This window comes from Panthera leo, chromosome D4 (assembly GCF_018350215.1).
Source record: "Panthera leo isolate Ple1 chromosome D4, P.leo_Ple1_pat1.1, whole genome shotgun sequence".
Lineage (NCBI taxonomy): Eukaryota > Metazoa > Chordata > Mammalia > Carnivora > Felidae > Panthera > Panthera leo.
The window spans coordinates 6,456,790-6,483,126 of record NC_056691.1 but is presented as its reverse complement, the minus strand read 5'-3'; the positions used below and the strand labels follow the sequence as shown (position 1 = coordinate 6,483,126).

Below are 26,337 nucleotides of genomic sequence, written 5' to 3'. Positions count from 1 at the left end.
TCACCATGTGTTTGCAGAAAGGCTGATGATAAATTCAGTCAAACAAGGGTTGTATATATTGGGTCATCACTAGTTAACAGGGCTAAATGTTATAACCTAAACTTTCGAAGATGGCACATTTCCTGGTAGATTAGAGGAACCCAACATGGGGCTCTAACTCACAACCGTAAGATCAAGACCTGAGCTGAGAAGAGCTGACCGAGCTGCCCATGTGCAGTAATTTTTTTAAACAGGAAATTCCGACAGTGTGTCTTGAAATTTTAAAATTATATGTTCTGTGGATTCTGATGGACCTGTAATAAAATTACTTCCCAAACATACAATCACAGTGTTCTTAGAAAATAAACTTGTTCTCTATTAGTAATATGATCAAGTGAATGCTGTGTAACAGGCTTGACATTTAATAGTACATATTAATTTTTATGAGGCGCTAAGAATTCTAATGTCCATATAAACAATGAAACAATTGAACTCAAGACTAGTGAGTTTTCCCCCCCATTCTTTTTTATGGTGGTAAAATACATATAATATTTACTGTCTTAACCATGTTGAGTCTACAGTTCAGTGGTATTAAAAACATTCATAATGCTGCGCAGGCATCCCTACCATCTATCTCCAGAGCTCCTCATCTTGCAAAATCAGACTAATGAATTCTTAAGCAGATGAGTAGCATGAAACTGAGTAGGTTATTGAAATGAGCTTTAACATTGGTACATCAGTTGTGTAGTTAGTCTCCTGCATAAAATGAGATTGCACTCCAGAATTTAATTTGTAGGTCAGTGTTTAAAATGCATTTTCCCATAGTAATAATGCAATCAAGAAATTTCTAGGCCATCAACAAAAAACTATTTAGCCCACAATATAGCTGAACTATGATATGATACCAATAATGCTTGACCCCAAGGAACATTTTTGCAGAGTTTTTGTGTGGAAAATGTATTTCCATCTTCAAATGGGAATTTTTAAGAACATATAACCCTTGTATCTCTCTAGGCTTGGGAAAGAGAAGTTCTACTCCCTGATTCCAATACCTGCAAAGGAGTCTATACTTCTTCCCTTCCTGTACCAAATCAGTCCCCACAGAGCTTGAGAGACAGTGATGTGCCCACAGGGCCCATGAGAGGAAAGGCTTGGGAAAGCACTGTTTCCAATATGCTCTGGGTCAAAGGCTCAAGAAGAAGGGACAGTGGCAGTGCTATTTTCTAGGGCAATAAAATCCAGAGTTCTGTGCGAACAGCATGGTGCTGGTGATTATTTAACAACCAGCTCTCCCGGAAAAAAAAAAAACATATAAGTTTATTATGAACATAAGTTTATTATAAATTTTACTTATATAAAATAAATGTAGCACACAATTTATAAAAAAATAATAAAATGTTCTGTATACTTTATCATAAATTTCCCATAGCAAATTGATTCTCAGAATGTTTTTATTGTTTTTTTCCTGAAATATTATATTCATAGCTAATCTACAGTTGTAATTGATGAGAGAGTATAATTCCAACATGAATATTTGTTGGTATTTTCATTTATACTAATGAGTAGGACAAAAGTGGAAACAATAACATATGTTGGAATGTTATTTGTTTGAGAATGATGTAAACAACTTAGCTGAATCGCATAACAGTTTTTATTTTATTTTACTTTATTTATTTATTTATTTATTTATTTATTTATTTATTTATTTTTCAGATAACAGTTTTTAAATGTTGGGAGAATATTTCCTCAACTGTTTGTGCTAGTCACAGTGTAATAGCCATTGACACAACAAACATTTAAGCACAATCTACAGTATTAACATTTTCTTCTTCACTTCCTTCAGTCTAGACCATGTTGGCAAGCTTTCTTAAAAGGGCCAGACAGTAAATATTTTAGGCTTGTGGGACCTTATGTCTCTATTGCAGCCACTCAGCTCTGTTGTGGTAATGGGAATATATCCACAGACAATTCAGAAATCAATGGGCATGTCTGTGTTTTAATAAAACTTTATTTTCAAAAACATGTGGCCAGCCTGCAGGCCATAGTTTGCCAACCCCTGGCTTAGACAATCAACAAAATAGTAAGTCAAGCCTTGATTTGGTGTTTGCAGATTTCCATGTGTAAATATTCCCACCATGACCAACTTCAGGCTACCAATGGGATGCCACTGAAGTCAGGGTTGTATCTGTATCTTATTGTGTCTGTCTATTGTATCTGCATTTCTGCCATGCAGATACAGTAGATACACATAAAATAGATACACATAACTTAGGAGTACTGATAATAGTAAAATAATGAAAAACTGGTAAGTTGAGTATATATTACCATTGTTTTTAATAGAATTTAATATTATTTTTGTAATTTAATTATAAGTTTATATAATTTAATTTTTAATAATGACTGTATTTAACAACCAGCTTACAAATTCCTGAAAATTTGATAGTTCACGTGAGCTGGTATGAGTTGACTCTAGCACACTGCTATGAGAGGGAGCAGATATGTTGGTCATTGGAAGCTCAGAGAGGGGTCTTGTCAAAATGCCCATAAATGAAGGGATCATAAGGAGAGGATCCTTGAACCAGAAGATGAATCAGAAATAGACTCTGCTTTATCAAAAACTGACCTTTCATTCTTTGGAGAAGGGTTCCATATCCTAAGTCATACTGGTAGGTGAAGACAAAGCCTAATGGAATGATAGGGAAGAGGAAGGCTGGCTTCTTCCTTCTTATTGCTCTGGTTCAAGAACAAAAAAGAATAAATATCAAGAATGGCATGTAAATACTTATCTCCATACTCAATGAAAAAAAATTACCTGCTTTTGGACGAATGTCCTCCATTTTAGAAGGTACTTAGTACGTTTGAGTATTTTACAGAAATAGAATTTTCTTACCCACAACCTCTCCCCAGAGTCTGCAATTCTCAAGAGCAGAGTCTATGACTTGCTCGTCTTTATTTGACATTGAGGCTCAGATTAATCATTTAAAAAATGGTTAAGTATTGCTATATCCCCCTTATGGATTGTGGAGATAAATTAGCAGAGGACTTCTTCTATCTTGGTATTAAGTCAGTCCTGTAACTTATAAAATGGAGAAAAGGATAGAAGGAATCTGAGACACTAGAGGTAGAATTAACTATTTCTACCCTGGTTCTACAGTTATCTCCAAGGACTAAGCTATAAGGTGTTACTGTTTTTACGTATACACTATTTGCAACAAAGTCCTATCTTGGTCAACTTGATAATGATATGTAATGTCAAAAGAAAAAATAAGTAAATTACTTAAGACAAGTTTAAAGTAAATAGCAAACATACCCAGCTGTTAAAGAGATGGCTGCAATGCCAAAAAAAGTTCCAAAATATTTGAGGAATTCTCGAGACCAAGCAATCTGCAAAGCCATCTGCCTTTCTCTCATTTCATTCTGCATCATTAGCTGTCTTTCCAGCTGAAGAAGAAACAAATAGCAAAGTCTGGTTACTCATCTTTTGATTTGGAGCACAGAGTTAATAATCTGCTCTTCCAAGGGATTTTCATTCTTCATTTGTTTTTATTCGTCTTTTTTTTTTTAATCTCAATAGACTTTGACTGAAGTTCCTCTGGACAGCTATCCACAGCTGTCACCTTGGCAGTGAAATCTTCCTGGAATATATATACAGACTGAATATGATATTCTTCTTCTGTGTCCTCAGGTCTTGAATGCATGTGATCTGGAAATTTTATTCAACCCTAAAATATATGTTCAGCCTATTCTGTCACTTGTGAGGAAAGATCTATGTGCTTTTAAATGCAAGTACATCTTATTGGCCATTATTAGAAATTGCATTGAAATCATTTTTCTTTCCAAATTTATCTGGCTGCAAATTGACATTCACTTGATGTAGCAGGTCCATATCATTTTATGATATGATTGTAGAGGGGTTTTACTCTAAGACATCAATAGAGATTTTTCTTTGCCATAATCTTCTTTTTGCCTCAAGTGCTTTGTCACTTTAGTCAGTGTCTTTCGCTTCATTGGAGCAGAAAGCATATACAGCCCAGAGCACAAAAGGAGACTGGATTTCTGAAGGGATATTTAGAAAACACAAGAGAAGCAACTGTCTGACAGCCCATTATTTTGAGAAATTCAGATTCTTTTTTTAAAAATGTTTTTATTATTTATTTTTGAGAGCAAGAGACAGAGTGGGAGTGGGAGAGGGGCAGAGAGAGAGGGAGACCCAGGATCCAAAGCAGCTCCTGAGCTGTCAGCACAGAGCTGAACATGGGGCTCAAGCCCACGAACCGTGAAATCATGACCTGAGCTGAAGTCGGATGCTTAACCGACTGAGCCATCCAGGCACCCCAAGAAAGTCAGATTCTTGAGAGATAAAAGTTGTTTTTTAAATTCTAAAATCTTGGCACTGTGTATCATTAGCAGAATATAGAGGACAGCAAGCATAGAATTCATGATGTAAACCATAGGGTGGGAAGGAATGGGAAATAACGTGACTCCGTTTTCCCTTCTTGCTGCCTTTCTACTGTAAGAAGGAACTAGAAGAAGAAAGGGAGATTTTAGATTTAAAGATGGGGCTTGGCTCCTTGGCCCCTCTTAGGGGTTGAAACTCTGGAGGGTTGTGATGGATTTAGGGTTTGGGGATCCCCAGAGTGCACCTGTGGGCCTATCTTCTGTTGGGAATTCTGGCAAGGGACAACTGAAGTGGAGCAGAAATGGTTGCAAGGCAGATCTAGGCTTAGAGCAGACCTGAGAGAGGCCACTCAGTCTCCCTCAGCCGCCAGGGGGTATGGAGAATGTTTGCAGGGTTCCTGTGTCAACCTGAAGAGGGTCATAGAAGGTAGCTGACAATTGAAGGCAGGTCTGGGCTTACCAGATAGTCCACAAAACCTAGAGCCTGGGGACTCCTTAACAGACACTCAGGCAGGGGCCATAAACCACGTGCTGGGTAGGGAAAGTGGCTGGATGTCAGGGGAATAGCAGCATCCTAGAGTCCAGAGATGATGGCCAAGCCAACCTGAAACATGGCTGAATACCCTTCGAGGAAATAACCTGGAGCTACCCAGGTTGGTCAAACAGGAAATAACAGCAGAAAAGCCTCCTCCAGCCAGAGTGTTTTGTGTACATGATTAGTTAGCATGTGAAATGCATCCTTGCTATATTACGTATTCAAAAACTTACATGATAGTTCATAGTATCCCCCCCCAAAGTGATGTAGATGCATCAATTAATCATTTGTGTTGTTATCAAAATGCAGCTGAATCCAATCATGAAACAGATGAACACAAGATCAGTGGTTCTGAATCGTACCTGCACATTGTGAGCCTCTCGGGAACTTTTCAAAATCCCAATGCCCAGGCCCACACCCCGGACCAGTGAAACTAGGATCTGGAGTGAGGACCAGTCATTAATATTTTTTAAAGGTTGCCAGGTAATTCCAGTGTGCAGCTAGGATTGAGAACCACTGCCTGAAAAAATTCACAGCCTAGGTTTTCCCAACCAAAGATCAAGCTGAAATATCAGTCTGAAAACTGATCCTCTGGGAATTCTCAAAAGATTGGGAACAGAGGGCTTTGTAAGGTTGGTGGAACTAATCTGTATGGCACTGTCGTGGTGGAAAGGTGACACTGCATTTGCCAAAGACCTTTAAACTTCACGCACAAAGAGTGAATCGCATTGTATGCAGTAATGAAGCATCCTGGATGGGATCGTGGGACAGAAAAGGAAATTAGGGAAAAACTAATGAAATTTGAATATGGAATTTATTTAATAGTGATATACCAATGTTAATTTCTTAGTTGTGACAGTTAAAATAATGTTAGATATTAACTGTAGAGTATACTAAGTATGGGGTATTCAAGAACCCTGTCCTCTTTTTTTTTTTTATGTATTTTGAGAGAGATGGACAGTATGAGTGGGGGAGGCAGAGAGAGAGAGAGAGAGAGAGAGAGAGAGAAAATCCCAAGCAGGCTCTGCACTGTCAGAGCGGAGCTGGATGCAGGGCTCAAACTCACAAAACCGTGTGACCATGACCTGAGCTGAAACCAAGAGTCAGACGCTTAACTGACTGAGCCACCCAGGCGCCCCTGTCCTCTTTTTCTATAAAACTAAAGCTGTTCTAAAATTTAAGTTTATTTTAAAAATGGTTATGAACAAATCTTATTTTATGTGTCTCTTCTAATAAGAATAGAGGCATTCATCTCTGTATATCATAAATTGTGATAATCAGTAAGACTGTGTATCTACAATAAACTCTGAGCCTAGCATTAAAAAAAAATCTATGCATACCCTCTCTGTGGGCAAAAAAATTCCTGATGAAAGACATCACTGAGCTATAATTTTAATTACCAATTAAGTTTATTAATTATCTCATGCTTCATAAATTATGCTTAAAATCATAGGCCTAGATCTAAATACATTTCAAACTTCAAATTAATTAATGAATTTTATTAACAAACTTTTTCAGCAGCCATAAGGGATAATTCTATTAATTTACCAATAATAGGCATCATGTAAATAAATGTACATTCATTTTCACCCTTCTTCCCCAAATATTGACACATAAGAAATACGAGAAAAAGAGAACATGTACAGTAAGTTTCCTTAGCAGTTTTTTTAATTAAAATAATTTTTTTTTATTGTTTATTTTTGAGAGATAGAGACAGAGCGTGAGTAGGGAAGGGGCAGAGAGAGAGGGAGAGACAGAATCTGAAATAGGCTCCAGGCTCTGAGCTGTCAGCACAGAGCCCGATGCAGGGCTTGAACCCACGAACCGTGAGATAATGACCTGAGCTGAAGTTGGATGCTTAACTGACTGAGCCACCCAGGCACCCCTCCTTAGCAGTTTTTAACCCAAATCATAAATGTAAAATTCTTCATCCTATTTTAAAAGAATTTTAGATCTTTTTATAATACTAGGGGTTTTTTTGTCTCTTATTTTTGGTATTGCTTTACAAAACAATTTGAAATTAGAATGTTACTTCTTATGATTTCAGACTCTAATGTTCTTATAGGTTTATGTGATACTAGTTTAACAGTTATAGAACCACAATTCATTTTAAAGAGAACATAATAAAAGGGAACTAGCTTATTAAAAATAATTGTAATAGGGGCACCTGGGTGGCTCAGTCGGCTAAGTGTCTGACTTCAGTTCAGGCCATGATCTCACGTTTGTGGGTTTGAGCCCCACATTAGGCTTTGTGCTGACAGATCAGACCCTGGAAGCTGCTTCGGATTCTGTGTCTCCCTCTCCTGCGGCCCCTCTTCCACTCATGCTCTGACTCTGTCTCTCTCTCCCTATCAAAAATAAATGAACATCAAAAAAATTTTTTTAATTGTACATAGTAGTAGAAACCATATCCTGACTACATTCATAAAACTGTTATATCTGCTCTTTCTTGTGTATTTTATTTAATTTTAATTTATTTATTTATTTTAGAGAGAGAGTGCATGGGCAAGTGTGGGAGGGACAGAGAAAGAGAGACTCTCAAGCAGGCCCCATGCCCAGCACAGAGCTGGACACGGGGCTCCATCTCACGACAGTGAGATCATGACCTGAGCTGAAATCAAGTCGGTCGCTCAGCTGACTGGGCTACCCCAGGCAACCCCCTCTTGTGTATTTTAATTCTTCAGTTTCTGTGTTTATATATATATTTATATTATACATATATATTTTTAAATAAATATATATTTAACATATTAATATATTTAATTGTTATATTTAAATAATTTAATAAAATATATTTTATATTTTATATAAAAATATATATTTAAGCTTTATCTATCTATTTATTTACTTAGAGAGCACATGAGCAGGGAAAGAGGAGAGAGAGAATCCCAAGCCAACTCTGGACTGCCAGAGAGGAGCCAGCTGCAGGGGCTCAGTCCCACGAACCGTGAGATCATGACCTGAACTGAAATCAAGAGTCAGACACTTAACCAACTGAGCCACCCAGGCACCCCTCTTTGTTTAAAAAATATTAAGAACAGTCACAAAATTACTGACCTCAGTAATTTATCAATCTCTTGAGTTTCAGAAGGGACAATTACATAAAGTTCCACAGACCACTTAATGCAAGTTTCCCCTTAATACAATAATAAAGTGATTAAATTTCACTTGGATGCAGAAAATATTTTCAGAGCTCAAAGAAGGCAATGACATTGTCCTATAAATTATTTTCATTGCATTTTTTTCCATTGGAGCCTTTTCTATTTTTGAGAAATAATTAGGCCAATCATGAAAAAATTCAGTTACTTCTGTCTTTTTAGTTTAAAAGTGGCCTTTTAACTTATGCATAATATATTCCCAAGTAACAGAAAAGTTGTGTTTTTATTTGCTTAATTGGGGAATGCCAAAAAGAATTCTATGTCTCCTGTCACAAAAGAAGTTTTGTTTTTTTTTTATCAGAATTGAAAATATTTTATATTTGTCTGGGCCTTTGTTAAATTAACAGAGACATCATTGATACCCCCAAACTAAAAGCAAAATCAGAATTTCAGATAAATAGAACATAGACTAAGACTGCTAACATGAAGCATCTGCAATGAAAACTGTAACAAGTAGATTTGTCTTTAATTGGCTCTACAGATAGATATATTTTAAGTTTGTTTATTTATTTTGAGAGAGAGAGAGAGAGAATGAGCAGGGGAGGGGCAGAGAGAGAGGGAGACAGAGAATCCTAAGCAGGCTCTGCACTGTTGGCTCAGAGTCCAATGTGGGGCTCAAAACCAGGAACTATGAGATCATGACCTGAGCTGAAATCAAGAGTCAACTGACTGAGCCACCCAGGTGCCCTGCTCTACAGATATTTTAAATGTTCAACATCCAGTAAATAGTTTGGGGAGAATCCAGAAAGGAAAATGAGTAATAAATTCAAGTTTTAAAAAAAAAAAAAACTACTATTTTTTTGGTCAATGACTTATGAAAGTAATTGAACATAAACAAAATCACAGTAGTATTTAGAAGCTTAAAAGCTTTGCTTACAGCATCTTGTTACATATCTTCCAATAAAGATTAAACACAACTAAATCCATTCTTACTCTCAAATGTTTGAAAACAGTAAGGTCTCCCTAAATAAAAGATAAGAATGCAAGTTTGGCAAAAACCTTTTATGTTAAGTTATGGATTCCAAAATAAATGGAATCTCCCCAACGAGATCAGAAGATGCTAACAAGGTAAGCAGAGCCTGGGAAAGAACAAAAGACCTTTGACCTTCTCAGCCATTGTCTAAAAGTCTTTTAAGATCACTCCTAACTGTGTCTGGTACTGAAATTGTAGACAATTCCACAACTTAAGTAAAAAACAATACGGGTGTTTTCTTTTATCCTGGTTTTCCTCATTTTAAAGAGGATGTATTTCTTAGTTTGATAATTAATGTTTCACTTTGTCGATTCTAACTGTGCACAAAACTAAAACCTCTATAATACGTAGAACTAAGAATCTTAGAACCAAAATATGTTTCAAAAACTAAAATCAGAAAATCCTTAAGAAATTGCAGGATGCTTATTTTTACTTCATTGTGGACACTGATTCGCTAATTGTGACATACGATTGAGGACATACGATTCACTAATAATAGTAACGTGGCTCATGAGGTGCTAAGCACTGTACTAGTTACATACATTGCCTTTCCCACAAAACCCTATGAGGTTGGTCTATGAATTGAAAAAAAGGGAATCCATTCCAACTAGTAGTTTAAACAAAATGACAATTATTGCAGGGTAGTTAGCAGCTTAAGAATTTCTGGGGGAGCAGGGAAAATCAGTTTGCATTCTGTACTGTCAGGAACAACCCAACCAGGAGAATGCTCAGCCAGAACATGGGACTTTTCTGGGGGAACCCCACAGCTACTGTCTCCTGTCACATACTTGGGTCCAAATGCTGAAACTCCACCTCCACGTTCCCAAAATACCAGTCACTTCTACAGTGGTTACTAGAAGATCCAGTGTCTTCTTGGAGCTTTACCCCACCCACGTCTACCTCCACAGTCTCCCTCAGGCATGCCCTACCTGGCAGAACTAGGTTAGATATGAAACCCAGCTGCAAGGGAGTCTGGGAAACTTGCCTTTGACTTTTCCAGCCTCTGTTGTATCCACAGGCACTTGATAAGGGAGTTGGAATGGAACAGAAGTTAAACAATCCAGTCAATATTAACGGCCACAGGAGGTATTATCTAGTTTACAGTTGAGGAAACTGAGGTTCAAAGTTTGAGTGATTTCCCCTGTGGCCTCAGTTATTAAATAGCAGACCTGGGATTCTAACCCAGACCTGCCTGTCCCAAAGTCCAAATTTTCAGTCTACTGTTAAGTATACTGAAGTATCAAGTCAGTATAGAAAATAGGGGTGAATGGCAGGGTATGTGATCATCATCTGAAAAACCTTTAGCTTTCCATATATTTGATGCCATAATTTTAGAAAGATTGCATAAAGCTCTCAATTGACCTGGGATACAGACTGACCTGAATATTCTGTTTAAATCTCTTTGAAAGAACCTCAACAACTCACTGCCTCCAATTTCTTACCAGCATTTCATGCTCCCCTCTCCTCAGTGATTTCGGTAACTACCACTCTCTGAATGTGAGCATTTCATGGTCCTTACAAGACGCCCTTTTCAGTGCCACGGCGGATTTCTCAGAGAACCAGTAGCCACCACCACTTCCGAATAATGACCAGGGTCTGCAGACTTGACTGTCTAAACATTTCTTTGAGATGTGACCTCCCCTGTCCTGTTGCACAGGCATGGGTTTGGGGCTCTGGGATCTCTCCCTGAGAGAGAACAAAGCCAGCCCATGGCTTTGTAAGGAAAATAGTGTCTGTGCTCGAGATGAGGGCAGAACAGGGAGCAACGGAAGTTCTGAAAGGTCAAGACCTGCTCCCCTTCTGTAGACAGGATACAAAAGGAAAAGGAAACTCGTAAGAGCAGATGAGCACTGGAGCCTTTGCCAGAAACGGTCCTTCAGATCCTCTATTTGTTTACTTTGCCCCCAGAATTTCCTGCTTGGTCATCTTCTCTTGGTCTTCCAGTTCCTGGTGATACCATCTCTTCCTGATGACTTCTGAATTCTAAATCTCCATCCTAGAACTCTTTTCAGTGGTAGATCCTATTTCCAGCTGCCTTCTGGGGACCTCCCCTGGGAGAGGGATGGGCAGGTCTTACCGTAATATCTCTGCATACATACCTCCTGAATCCAGTCTCTTTCTTCTGTGCTGCCTTTGTTCCAGCTCCAGCCCAGAGCATCATTACTCATCAAAAAAAGTACAGCGTTACCGCCATCTGTGTACTCTGGTCCTAGTTTCTTCCCCAACCTGTCCCTTTTTTAATACTTGTCTTTTTATATTTGTTTATATTCTTGTCTTAAAACGATTCTTATATTACTTTCCTGCTGAAAAACTTCCACTGGCTCTTTAGTTCCTAGACATGATGTAGCCTTTTAAAATCCTATTCTGTTTCGCCTCTAGGGCTTTGTGTCCTGCCACCCTTGTCCTAGACACCAGCCACCAGCCTTCACCTGTGTCAGGCATTTTCCCCTTTCCACACATTTTTGTTTATGGAAAGAGACAGACTTTGGGATTGCGTGGACTAGGTTCACATTCCAGTTACATCACTTACTTGCTGTGTGATTGTGGGAAAGACCCCTGAATGCCTTAACTCAAATTCCTCTATCTCCAGGAGCAACATTAGCTGCCTTACAGGGCTGCTCTCCTAAATCCCACGGTGTATTTGCAAGGGCTGGTGCGCCAAGGGCACTGGTATGTGTTAGCCTCTTTGTCTTGCTGTTTCCTCTCATCTCCTGTCCTTGGTGGTTACCTAGATTTAGAGACTTACTCTTTTCCTTTCTTCGCTCTCTCTTCCCTGGAGAGTTTCTGTTTTCCTGACTTGAGAGTTTATCTTTGCAGGAGGCCCTCACATCTCTTTCCGGAGTGCTGTCTACTCACTGAGCAATGCTGCCAGCTGCAGCCATCTCTCTAGCATTCCTGGCACTACCCTGAATTCAACACCACCTGCATTTCCATGGTGGTTCCTTCAGACCAGCTCCTTGTCTTCCTCAGAGGCGCCGTGATTCTCCCAGGGGAATGAAAACTTTTATTTCATTTTCAACTTACTCCCCTTCCTATTCCCCCCAAGTTCTAGTTAGTCCAGAAATCCCACCCACTTTTCTTTCAAAATTTCCCCTTTTCTCCATTCTTGCTGCCTCCCCTGCTAGCCTTATATGTCTAGACTGCGGTATATATCTATTAACAAAAGCACTGTGGCACAGAGGCCACAGTAGACACCAGGGCCAGGCTGCCTGCCAGGGAAGCCTAGTTCCATCACTTGCAAGCTGTCTGGATTTTGGTGAGTTCTTGCATCTTTCTGCGCCTCAGTTTTCTCATCTGTAAAATGGAGCAAATGACAGTGCCTACCTTTTAGAGTTGTTATAAGTATTCAATGAGCAAATACATGCAGAGGTCTAGAGCAGAGCTTTAATAAGGGTTAAATAAAAGTTAGTTGCCATTATTTGCCTAGAAAATAGATACAGAATTGTAAGATTGATTATTTGTAAATATCGATTCTGCCCCTGGTGCTCCCCTCCTCGAAAACTTCTAATGCTTCTATTTTTGCCTCTCTGCTCAGTTTTCCAGGTCCTTCAGACCATATCTGTGCCCCAGGATGTCCTAACCTTGTTGTCTGCTGCAGCCCCTCCCAGCTTTGGTCAGCCTGGCCTCCTACAGTTTTCTAGGTGGGACTCCACTCATCTCTTCCCAGCCCTGTGACCTAGGTGAGTCACGACATATGTATGCTCTAGTTTTCTCATCTGTAAAATGGGGATAATAATAGTACCTACCTCGTGGGTTTACTTTTTTATGGGGCTAAAAAGAAATTATGTATATAGAGCATCTTTTTTTTTTTTTAAACATGCCTGTGGTTGGTGGAGGAAAGGATGTTTGTATGGGAAGAACAGAAGCAGCTTTACACAGTATCAGATGGAAATACATTTCTGTAAATCTTGAAGCCTAGGGAAGTAAAAATATGTTTCAGGAGAAAAAGACAAAATTTGCACACAAGTGACAATATGATTCCTAAAAGCTAATGGTTATTGAGCCATTTACTCCTTGTAACAGTCTGTTTGGCAGAGGTAACAAACATCCCCATTTTTCCAAAAGAGGAAACTGAGGGGTAAGAATGATTAGGTAACTCACCTGTATCTGTAGTTCTGTTTGTACTGGGTTTTCTTTTACCTCTTAGATGAAGAAACTGTAGCTCAAGAAGGTTAAAAGGCACGTGCAAGTTTGCCAAATGAGTAGTTGGCAGGGCGCAAGCTCCTTCTCTGGACTGTGGATCCATTGTTCTCAGTGAAACCTATCTTCCGTACTATTTATTTTCAGATAATAAGTCCCATGTTCATTTAGTAATAGAAAAATGTTTTATACAACCTAATTCATCAGATGTTTAGTTTACTGCAAATGTAACTTAACCCAACAATAATCAATAACTTCTTTATAGTATGGGCTTTAAATGTTGTAATATCTAGTTATTAATGGGGTTGCTGCAATCTCCCAAAGATTAGCCCAGCATCGTAATTTTTGTCAGTTGATGAGGACAGGCCAAAAAATAAGAAATGCAGAAACGCTACATTTTCAGCAATATTAGGAATCATCTGTTCATATTTAAAAGCATTATCCTGAGGTACCTGGGTGGCTCAGTTGGTTAAGCCTCTGACTTCAGCTTAGGTCATGATCTTGCAGTTTGTGGGTTCAAGCCCCATGTCAGGCTCTGTGCTAATGGCTCAGAGTCTGGAGCCTGCTTTGGATTCTGTCTCCCTCTCTCTCTTTGGCCCTTTCCTGCTTGTCCTCTCTCTCTCTCTCTCTCTCTCTCTCTCTCTCTCACTCTTTCTCTCTCTCTCAAAAATAAACATTAAAAAATAAAAATAAATAAAAAATAAAAGCATTATCCTGAGGACTGAAATATACTCCTTCTAGCAAGAAATTTGCAAAAGATTTCTAACCATTTTAACAGACATTTGTCTAAAAGCTATATACTGCTTTTACTGCAGTATGTGGTATAAATGCTGCTGCCTTCATAATAGAATATAGCAAACCAAAGTAGTTTGGTTATTTATTTATGAATTTAGTTAGCTAGTAGTTACATACCTTTTTTCTAGGTTTGAACATTAGGAACCTTCTTTTAGTAAAGACATAGACTCATCATTAGCTCTCCTGGGCTGTAATCCAGCTGTGCTGCCATAGTTCGCTGAGTGGTCCCAGGCCTCTGCATCTATTTTCTGTCTCCTCCTGTATCAAGTGCTTATTTCTCACTCTTAGTAGTAAATCCTCTTCTAAGCACCAGTGTCTCCTGGTTCCCTTTCTTCTCTTTCTCTCCCTCTCAATGATCTGTTGCTTTTGATTGTCTTAGGGGCAGTAAGAGAGCAAAGCTTGTTAGAACTGTGTATAAAGTAGAAGTACATATGGGGCGCCTGGGTGGCTTAGTCGGTTAAGCCGCCGACTTCGGCTCAGGTCACGATCTTGCGGTCCGTGTGTTCGAGCCCCGCGTCGGGCTCTGTGCTGACAGCTCAGAGACTGGAGCCTGTTTCAGATTCTGTGTCTCCCTCTCTCTCTGACCCTCCCCCGTTCATGCTCTGTCTCTCTCTGTCTCAAAAATAAATAAACGTTAAAAAAGAAATTAAAAAAAAAAAAGTAGAAGTACATAAATTTCTAATGAGGACCTGATAGGGACATCCTATGAGTATGTTATACTTATTACAATTATTATAATAATTACATATATTATATGTATACAATTGTATATAAATATAACTGTTATAATTATTTTTTTTTCAACGTTTTTTATTTATTTTTGGGACAGAGAGAGACAGAGCATGAACGGGGGAGGGGCAGAGAGAGAGGGAGACACAGAATCGGAAACAGGCTCCAGGCTCCGAGCCATCAGCCCAGAGCCTGACGCGGGGCTCGAACTCACGGACCGCGAGATCGTGACCTGGCTGAAGTCGGACGCTTAACCGACTGCGCCACCCAGGCGCCCCCTGTTATAATTATTAATAACAATTGTTATAATTATTTGGTTCTTTCGTCTTTAAGTTATTTCTCCTTGTTTCCTCATCATGTGCCAGACAAGAAGTTGTCAGATACATGACTTTGGTCTAATGAGATGCTATTACAGTCACAATAAAATGGAGAATAATATTGTTTAACACCTCTTACCATGATAGCCAGGAAATTTGCAAAGTATTTATTTTCAGGATATGAGCCAAAGCAAAAGAGAAGTAAAAAAAAAAAAAAAAAAAAAAAAGATAACACTAACCACACTGAATACAACTATAACCATGTAGATATTCTTTATTTAGTTTCCTTTCTGTCTTCTCAATGGTAGTGCTTCTAATCCTACATGTTGATGTCTTCAGGGAATCCTGAAACTGAAGGTCTTTATCCAATAAAAAGTACTTTTGTACTTTCATGTAGTTTTATTACATTCAGAAATGTTCTAAATCTAAAATAATTATTCCAAAATACTTCAGCAGATGGAGAATCCAAGCAAGAAACAAGAGTCATTAAAGGCTATGCTGAGCAAAGACTTTCCCACCTGGCTGGCAGGAGTTTTTAAAACATTTTTTTGACAGGGGCACCTGGGTGGCTCAGTCGGTTAAGCGTCTATGACTCTTGAATCTGGCTCAGGTCATGATCTCACAATTCATGGGTTCGAGCCCACATCAGGCTCTTCACTGGCAGCATGGAGCCTGCTTGGGATTCTGTGTCTCCCTCTCTCTGCCTCTCTCTCTCTCTCTCTCTCCCCCCCCCTCAAAATAAATAAATAAAGTTAAAAAATAAATAAAACATTTTTTTTTTGACAAGCTGATTCTAAAATTCCCTCGGAGGAGGAAATATACTACAACATGGATGAAACTCAGAATTATTATACTTTGTGAAAGAAGCCAGACAGATACAGTCCTGTATAATTCCATTTGTTTGAAATGTCTAGAAAAAGCAGATCTATAGAGACAGAAGGTAGATTAGTGATTTTCCAGGTGGGGTGTTGGGATCCAAGACTTACTGTAAATGAGCACAAGGGAATTCTGGAGATGATGGAAATGTTCTAAAACTGGATTATGGTGATGGTTGCAGAACACTATAAATGTACTAAGAATAACTGAATTGAATCCTTACAATGGGTGGATTTTATACTATGTCAATTATACCTCAGCAAAGGTGTTTAAAAAAAAAAAAGAAATGGGACAGACTACCCTTTCAGCATTAGTCATGATAGGTAAGTGACAGCATGTGTTTATTTAAGTTTTTTTTTACTGTTTATTTAATTTTGAGAGAGAGACAGAGTGTGAGCAAGGAGAGGGGCAGAGAGAGAGGGAGACACAGAATCTGAAGCAGGCTCCAGGCTCTGAGCTGTCAGCACAGAGCTTGACACGGGGCTCGAACTCGCAAACTGTGAGATCATAACCTGAGCCGAAGTTGGATGCTTAACCGACTGAGCCACCTAGGTGCCCCAGCATGTGTTTATTTTAAATCATTATAAAAAATAAGAAAGATATGTGGTTATATAGTCGCCTGACTTCGTAACTCTTCCTGTATCTTAAAAAGGCCTTTTGTATTCCACTCTCAGTAAATTATTCAAAAACATCTGAACCACTTGGTAAGGAATAATTCTAGTCAGATGCAAAAAATTATAAATAATTTTATAATAAAACATTCCATCTTTACATTTATAAAAGAAGAAAGGAAAAACTGTTTAGCATTATATATATATATATTCCTTTTCACAAATCATTAGTTTCAAGCATTATATTCCATATTTTTCTATTCTCATACCAAAACACACCAGGTTTTCCTTGCAGTGGCAAGAGGTGGGAAGAATATTGGGTTTTTTTGCTCAGTAAATGTTTCTGTATTTTCTTCAAGTTTTCTTATGTCTGATACTAATATCACCGTCCTTGACTATTAGATGCTTACTTGCCCTATAGAGGTGCCATATACACCATAGTAAATTTTTGGTCAAGAGGGTGAGTTGAAGTGATCTGCCTTCCTTTAAAACATTGCTTAGATATCAGCCTATCACCATTTTTTACAGGGTATTTGGGGAGCTCAGTTTGTATGGTTGTTAACCTGGATATTCTTTTATTTAGAAGAAAATATGTTTGCACAATAACTAAAATCAGAATCCAATTAATATCAGAAAGTTAATATAGCGACATAATTGCTAATAGGAAGAATTCATGGGGTAGGTCATCTCCAGTTCTTATGAATTTTTGGCAAACCTTATATTGGAAGTTTCTTATTTAAACCTGATTTCAGTATAAAGACAGAAGTAGGCTGTAGAAAGAATCCATTATTTAGTTTCCTGTTTCTGGGAAATAATACTTCCAATATTCATGTTCACATGTGATTTTAAGAATAAAATACCATTTCATTATTATAAGAAAATAACCATTAATTCCTGAAATGGAAGAAATTGTTATTTTTACATTTTGTCCTTTTCTGATGTGTATGGGTCTAAGAGTTTTACAGAAAGGTGAGCCTGACCCAGTCATAACAAATAAATCTTCGATTTGCTGCTGTTAAATCCCTGCAGAAATACTCATTCCTCCTGCAATATAATGCTAAGTAAAAACCCAAACTGAATAGCCACAGACAGGGAGAGGTCAAATTGGGAAACATAAACATAAATGTAATTAGAGGTTTGTGCTATAAAATGTTCTTCTATAATCCTCATGAATGTTTCTGCTTAATGAGAAAGAGATACATTTTTTGTGATGGGATGTTTATTCACACTGACCTCATTTTTGAAAACTAAAACCTAATTTGATAGTACTGATAAGCAAGCTAAGATGTGAAGTATTAAAAGCAATAGTGGCTTAGTATCAGCCCACAGTGGGAGGCAGGGGAAAGGCCACATAAAAGACAGTGTGGTAGGAAGGGAAAGGCATGAGTTTTCATGAAAGATATTGGCATCATTAATTCTGAGTCTGGAGGAAGACAGCACTCCCTGTATCAAATCCAATAGAAAATCAATTTAGGGCACCTGGGTGGCTCAGTTGGTCTCAGCCACTCTCCCGCTCTCACTCAAAATAAATAAATAAACTTTAAAAAAAGAAATTGTAGGAATATTGAGGATTTGAGCAACTAAATTAACAAGTTAATTTTATGTATATGTGTATAGCCCAATAAACATAGGAAAATATTCTTTATAAATATTTAGTGAACATTGTATTATGCCACAATAAAATATCCCAATAAATTCTCAAGTCAAAAATCTCGTAGACCATTTTTAACCATAGTGCAGTAAAAGTAGGAATTAAAACAAATGGATAATGATTATTTATAAGATTTGAGAAAATAAGTTGAAAAATGACTAAACCCCCCCCCCCAAAACTATGAAAATCAACAAGATAATTTAGCAGGATGGCTGAATATATGATCATATAAGCTCAACATACAAAAATTAAAAATGTTTATATGCCAGAAACCATTAAAAACAATTCATAATATTATAAATACTATATAATACCCAAGAATAAATTCCAACCAGAATCATATCAGGAATTATCTTAGTGAACTTCACAAGCTTGTTGTACATTTACTTAGATGAAAAATATGCCAGAAAAAACTATTTTGAAAATTGCTTTACCTGCCAGACATCCAGAGTTACTGTAGCGGTGTGTTGTACATTATGGTAGCCACTAGCAATATATTAACTTGAAATTAATGATATTAATTAGAATAAGATAAAATTCAAAATTCAGTTTCTCACATGCCTTGCTGGAACTTTAGTTTTTACTCTGAATAATATAGGAAGCTGCTGGAGGTTATAAGCAGGAATTTGTGTGATTTGATGCTTTAACAGGACCAGTCTGAGAGATGAGCATGTGTGTTCATAGCAGCAATATTCATAATAGACCCAAACTGGAACCAATCCAAATACCCATCAACAATAGAATGGATAAATAAATCGTGGTTTTGTGTAATTGAATGCTACAAAGCCTGGAAAAAATGAATTATGGCTACAAGCAACAATATGAATAAACAATGTGGACATAATATTGAATGGGAAAAAAAGACAAAAGAATGCATACTGTGTGATTGCATACATACGAAGCATTAACATAGGCAAAACTAATTTATGAGGATAGAGGTCTGGATAATGGTTGCCTTTAAGCAGTGAGAGAGAGAGAGAGAGAGAGAGAGAGGCAGGAGGAAGCCTCCTAAGGGCTGAAGATGTTCTATATATTGATCTTGGTGATACTTATACCAGTATAAACATATGTAGAAATTTATTGACCTGGATACATAGGGTTTGTGTACTTCACTATGTCTATGACATGCTTCAGTATAAGAAGGAAATAAGTTGTAGGGGAACAGTTAGGAGGCTATAGCACGAATGGAGGCAAAAGATGGGGTTTGGAGCAGTGTGGTAGCAATGGAGGTGGTGAGAAGTGGTTGGATTCTGGATATTTTGGAACTTAGAGCTGAAAGTGATTTTCTGATGGACTGGGTAATGGGGTGTGAGAGAAAGGGAAGAGTAAGAGGTAACCTCAGGTTTGAAGCCTGAGAACAGCATGGTGGTCGCACTTGTGGAGATGGGGAAGCCTCCAGGATGAGCAGATCTGATGGCTAAGAATGGGATCGGTGGGGTGAGAATAAGGAATTGTGTGTGGTTTGAACATGTTAGTTTGAGGTGTTTATGGACATCTAGGTAGATACGTCAAGTAGACAGTATGATCGGTCTAGGGTAGAAATATAAATCTGAAGTTATCAGTTATATAGGTGGTATTTGAAATTAGGAGATGGAATGAGATCCCCTATGACATGAGCACAGACAGAGAAGACAACTGTGATAGGAGCCAGGGCCACTCCTGGAACGTGCAACAGGGAGCAGAGGAGGCAGAAGAGACTGAGATGGCTTCATTAGCGAAGGAGGAAGGGAACCAGGAGATAGGCTTTCCCAGCATTGAGGACAGTAGTTTCAAGGAGGGAGTGATCAGTGATCAACTGTATCAAGAGTTGTTGAGAAATCGAGTGAGCCAAGCCCTGAGATATTAATTCTGTTGATTAGTGATAATCTGAAACCATGCCTGTCACATTGGTAAACACTCAAATATCACAGGCTATGTGGAGAATATCATGGGGAATATACCTTAAAACCGATATAAACTCATTATTCTTGGCAGGAGATCATATTTTTGCAGTGAAGAAAATAAAAATTCTTCAGAAATGAGGTCACTCTCCTACTCTTTCCCTCTGACTTTCCAAGTTTTGGCTTAAAATTAGCAAGTATATAGTCCTAGGGAACTAGTCTAGCCTTCTATCACCCTGGTCCTAAAGAACATGGAGAACTGAAGTGTTTTCTTGTCTGTTCCATAGTTTAAAGACTGCCCAAACTTGTGATGGAGTGTTCCTCTTCTGGGAAACAGGGCTGCCACTTACTCAACCTCCTGGTGCCTCGGTTTCCCATCTACAAAATGGAAATAGTAATAGTGGCAATCTCAGTATGTGTAACAAGGATTACAGGGGTTAATATGTTCAGAGAGCTTAGAATAGTACTTGGCATAGAGAAAATGTTAAATAAGCATTAGATATTTATTATCTTATCCTAGTGCTCCTCCTGCTGAAGACCACCAGAAAAGTAAAGTAAAAAAAGTAGAGTCCATTGACTTGTTGCAGCGAAAGAGAAACATACCATAGGAAGTGTGGGGTGTCTCAGTAAGAGACTATTAGAAGAGATTTATAGGACATGGACTTGTGTTAAATAATTTGGGGGAAGGTTCAGAGATCATCTGGACTGAGTGCTGTCAGAAAGTGGGAATAATTCCATGACTGGATATTTTAAGTCTTCTTATCTAGAAGGTGGCAGGTACTAAGCATGTGCAAGTTGTAAATAGTAGAGAAGGAGCAGCCCTCACATTAGTCAGCATGGGGCGGGGGGGTCGCCCAGTCATCTCTGTAGTTTGGACAATGTCCATTTCTTTGTCTATTTTCTGACATGATTATAGAGTGGTCTTGTCTGATGGTGGTGCTCTCTGAAGCTGCTTATGTTCCCTAGGAGAACACCATGGCCTAACTGGTAGTGCCAGGGCCTAGCTGTCAGGGGTACATTTTTCTTTCTCAGTCTGTACCAACTGCCATGTGCTTTCAGGGGGTGATTAAAAGACTCTGGGAAGATTTTTTTAATTTATTCAGATAACATCTGAGTAATGAGTCATCAAGGAGGACCTGGGGAGGTGGCCAGAGAGGATAAACTGATCTAGGAAAAATCTGAGGATTCAATCCTAAGTGTACCCATCGTCTCTGCTTTGCAGATGACCCACTCTCTAGAAGCTCTTAGAAAGGGAAAGAATGTTAGTGGGTCATCCACAGTGATACCAGAGAGAAAATAGGAAGTGACGGGAGTTTGCCTCTGGCCCTCGGAGAGAAGGGATTCTGGCATGAACTCCAGGGTAGGATGGCCTTCTCCTTTGTGACCTAAAGCCTTTACAAATATGAAGTGGAGGGACTTGCTTCACAGTACGTGAAACTCACCTCCTCTGAAGGATAGGGACCCTGGGAGCTCTCAATGAGAATGTGCTTCAGGAAAACCTAAGTGACGAAGAGAAATGTCAAGGAGGAGTGAGGAGCAAAGGTGAGGTTTCCAGGGGCCCGAAGTGTAAAATACCCAGGATGGTTGGTGAATGTGGCCAGATGCACCAGGAAGGTATCATCTGATTTAGATATTCATTGAAGAACCAACACAGGCTGTCTAGAAGATTCTGAAACCCCGGTGCCAGCCTTCATCTGCCTCAGGCTAGGATGTTTTTTGGCTTAGAATCTCAGGAACAGCACACTCTGTATCTAGTTAAGTTTATATTTTCATAAACTAGTTATGTCTCTATTTTGCTTACCTTTGTCCATGTAAAATTAACCTGTAAAACCATGAGAGTGCTAAGGGAAGATCTGGACATGTTGACAGAATTGGCCAAGGCGGACTGATGCTAGACCATTTTCAAAATCTGAAGATCACAGGAGAGGCCAAACAGAGGGGCCTTAGGCAGAGACTCAGAGAGGTAGCTGTGGGGCCTGGAGACCCTTCCTACATGGGCTCTCTCCCACAGGATCCAAGGGCAGAACGTGAACACCAGTACACCATCCTCGCCTTTCTTCTACAGTGTTTATTCTTGGTGGCCTTCCATAAGTCACCAAATAAAGGTGGGGTTTGTGACTTTGGAGCCAGGGAGATCCAGACTCTGACCTCAGGCTCCTTTGGTGTTAGCTCTCTGGTCTTAGATGTGGGACTCTACACAGCAGTTACCTCAATCCATCAAATGCAGCGATTACACACCTACCTCACAAATCTTTTGAGAGACAGTAAGTGTAAAAAGGCAAGTCCAGGGTGTTGGAAATAAAGTGTAGTGATGGCAGTCAAATCTACATGTGTGCTGCCTTCCCTGTATCATGTCAAACAGGAACATTTCAGGAGAGAACTTTTTAAATGTCTTTGAAATTCAAAAAAGACTAAATCTTAAAAAAAAAAAAAGTTCTGTTGACTACTATAATGCCTAATTGTCAGAAAATTGTTGCAAAGGAGATATTTGTTCTTTTGCCCTACTAGGTCTCCCTACTCTAAATATCAAAGTAGCAGAATTTTCTAAGAAAAACAAATGAAGGATATATAGCATATACCAACAGAAAAATACTTGGCTGAATTTATGTCGGCCACCAAAAGACCTTGGAATTTGGCTTCAAAGATTAAATGTTTGTATGTGCTTAAAGCATCATTCAGTTTATCTATAATCATTGATTTAACACAACTTTATATGATGCAATATGGTTTTGATTTGTGCTAAATCAAAATAAGATTACTTATCTTTGAAGCATTTGCAATTTTTGACATTTGATTATTCAGGGTGAAACAGAAAATAGCCAAGATGTCCAAAAACATTGCCTGGGGGGAAAGGGCTAAGATAACAGAAGGAAGTCATAACCAACTGCAATACTAATTTTATCTAGATTATCACAATATTTTTCATGAGGGCAGCGCACTTTGGGTTTTATGTCAGAAAATTCCACAAAACTAGTTTGTCACATGTAACGAATTGTGTTGTTGGGTAAAAGATGATGTCACACTGGCTATTCCTTAGTCTTTGGTCAGAAGCAGTGGTAAACTCGGTGTTGATTCAGCACTGCCTTCTCCTCATCACCCTGTGAGCAGTGGCACACATTACTGAGACTGTCCTCCAGAATCAAAGGCAGGGTCTGTGGCCTTGGAGCAGAGGTAAGGTTGGCCTTTAATTGTATTCAATCATGAGGAAAAAAGGGCATTCCCACAGCCACCCTGGTATGTTCATTTGTTTTCATATTTTGTCCAGCTCAGCTGTCCTCAGCCTTTTAGTAAGCCAAGACACCCTAAAGCTGGCCACTTGTTAGGTTGAGTAGAGAATCTGTGGGAAGGAGGTTTGGTTGGAAAAGCCTCACAGATAATTCAATGCACCTTCCCCTTTCCCACCGCTACCAGGCTCAAGGGGGTAGGGGCACATTCTCCTCAATCAGGTAATCCTACACCAATCTCCATTGCTGCAAGGGTGCACAGAGGTGAGGAGTTGGCCTGGCCTGGGCAGCAATGAACCTCACACCACTTAGAGCTCTGTTATCTGCACTATGAGGTCCAGAAGGAAAGGCAACAAATCTCTTAGAACAACAATGCCGGGTACTAGGGTTTAATCAAAACGAGACTGAAACAGTCTGCACATTTTGGAACAAACCTCTTGATTTTTCAGTGTCTTTGTTTTTTCCTTTCTCCATTTATATTTTAGACATTGTGATAAATTATATAATCTGCTCTCCTCAGGACTGCTCCAGGGAGGGCCTCTTGGGATAAATTAAGTGATACTTGGCAAGTTGTCATAGATGTTAACAATAAAGATGCTATATAATTCTGAGTAATTGCTTAGGGTTGATATGCTTATGTAACTTGTCATTGACAATAAGTCCCAGAAGGGTGTATTTCTTATTTCCACAGCTTATCCTAAATTTTATCTTAAAACTTCTACTTGTGCTTCCCATTTACTATGTCACTACTGTGTAATTATTACATAGATATGCATAAGCCAAATTGTTTAAGGTTAACTTACATTCTCATATTGGTTAATGCCCTGGATTTTGTGTATGTCTTATGAATGAATAATTGAAGCAGGGAGAGACAAATATGGTTATGTAAAAGTGCGAAAAGTAGTCAGACTCCCTGGTTTGAATCTTGGTTCTACTCCACACCAGCTGCGTAACTTTAGACAAGCTCCTTAACCTCTCTAGGTTTCAGCTTCCTCATCTATAAAATGGTCATAATAATAGGGTCTCTTTACCAGGTTATTATGAAACAAAATAAGAGAATACATAAAATGTATAGAATAGTGGCTGGCATTTAACAAGCACTCGGTAAAAATTGGCAATTATTATTTTTAATGTTTTATTATTATTTTAATGTTTATTACTATTATGTTTAATGTTATTCTTGAGAGGTAGAGAGAGAGAGCACAAGCAGGGGAAGGGTAGAAAGAGAGGGAGACACAGAATCTGAAGCAGGCTCCAGGCCCTGAGCTGTGAGCATGGATCCTGATGCGGGGCCCGAACGCACGAACCGCGAGATCATGACCTGAGCCGACGTTGGACGCTTAACCGACTGAGCCACCCAGGCGCCCCACATATATCCCTTTCTTAAGAACTGTGAACATTAATTATATTTATCTTTGTTAAGTCAATTTTTCAAAAATTTTGAAAGGCCTAATGATCTAGAATTTTTGATGTAGTGGCTGAGGTTTATTAAATTCTTGGGAAGTAAGAACTTGCGATCCACATTTACTTGCTGATCAGTTGGGAAGGGAAGGTGGAGAGAAAGTAGAGGAGGCAAAATATATTTATGAGGTTTTCAACATAGTCATTGAGGGGAAAAAATGAATGGTTCAGATGTAAGGAAATGAAGGAAGAGGGGAAAATAATTGGAAATAATATAATTGAATGAAGCTTCCCAATATGAGGACTCTTTCATAAGGAGTTTTTTTAAAGTAACTTTCCATTTACAAAAAAGAACCACACATTAGATGCTGCAAACAAAATTCACTATCACTTCCCTCTAACACTGACTTAAACATGCCTGTTTTTTTAATCAACTCCCTTTTTGCCTGAGATAGAGCCTAAGGTTGAACTCTTTGCAAACCACATTCTGATGTGTTGCTGGTTCCGAGGGCAGAGATCAGGGGCAGAGGACAGACTTTTATTAAGGCTTGGGTGAAATTAATTATGTAAGCTATAAAAACATGTGTCTGAAGAAATGAATCTTACCTTGACTAGGTGATCATTACTCTGAGGCATGATATGAATTTGTTTCCAATAATTGGCAAGAGAGCTTCACAGTCAGTTACTTAATCCAGAAGTCATTGAAAGCTTGGTCAGCAGTTCTGACCGTGTCTCTGTAGATGCATCCACAGTTCAACCATGTCTCTGTAGGTACCTCAACAGTTCTAACTGTGTCCCTGTAGGTACCTCCACAGTTCTGACCATGTCTCTATAGGTACCTCCACAGAAACATGGAGCAATTTCATTAGGAAATAAGGGAAGTGATCATCAGGGAGTAAGACCATATGAATCAGGGAGCAGAGCATAACGTAGGCAGCGATCATCAGGGAATAAGAAAGTATGGATAAGGGAGCAGAGCATAACATAGGCAGCGATTATCAGGGAGTAAGAAAGTATGGATCAGATGGGAATGCAAGCTGGTGCAGCCACTCTGGAAAACAGTATGGAGGTTCCTCAAAAAACTAAAAATAGAACTACCCTACAACCCAGCAATTGCACTACTAGGCATTTATCCACAGGATACAGGTGTGCTGTTTCGAAGGGACACATGCACCCCCATGTTTATAGCAGCACTATTAACAATAGCTAAAGTATGGAAAGAGCCCAAATGTCCATCGATGGATGAGTGGATAAAGAAAATGTGGTATATATATACAATGGAGTATTACTCGGCAATCAAAAAGAATGAAATCAGGGCACCTGGGTGGCTCAGTCGGTTAAGCGGCCGACTTCAGCTCAGGTCATGATTTCGCAGTCCATGAGTTCGAGCCCCGCATCGGGCTCTGTACTGACAGCTCAGAGCCTGGAGCCTGTTTCAGATTCTGTGTCTCCCTCTCTCTGACCCTCCCCTGTTCATGCTCTGTCTCTCTCTGTCTCAAAAATAAATAAAAATTAAAAAAAATTAAAAAAAAAAAAGAATGAAATCTTGCCATTTGCAACTACGTGGATGGAACTGGAGGGTATTATGCTAAGTGAAATTAGTCAGTCAGAGAAAGACAAAAATCATATTGCTTCACTCATATGAGGACTTTAAGAGACAAAAAGATGAA

General features: G+C 38.8%; 1 protein-coding gene and 1 long non-coding RNA gene across 5 annotated transcripts in view; one reads left to right on the top strand and one right to left on the bottom strand.

The window, feature by feature from the left end:
• Positions 1–26,337, top strand: part of LOC122204920 — a 107,265-nt gene that overhangs the window by 54,340 nt on the left and 26,588 nt on the right. The window contains exon 3 of the long non-coding RNA XR_006195843.1: positions 12,579–12,723. This is a non-coding gene — a long non-coding RNA (uncharacterized LOC122204920). The remainder of the gene's footprint in view (positions 1–12,578; positions 12,724–26,337) is intronic.
• The window catches only part of PLGRKT (plasminogen receptor with a C-terminal lysine), a 43,195-nt gene that overhangs the window by 1,537 nt on the left and 15,321 nt on the right, over positions 1–26,337 (bottom strand). For all 4 annotated transcript variants that reach the window (XM_042912754.1, XM_042912753.1, XM_042912752.1 and 1 more), the window contains 2 exons: positions 3,290–3,420; positions 2,603–2,712 (listed from right to left, as the gene is read on the bottom strand). In XM_042912754.1, coding sequence (XP_042768688.1) covers positions 2,603–2,712; positions 3,290–3,420 — 241 coding nt within the window. The remainder of the gene's footprint in view (positions 1–2,602; positions 2,713–3,289; positions 3,421–26,337) is intronic.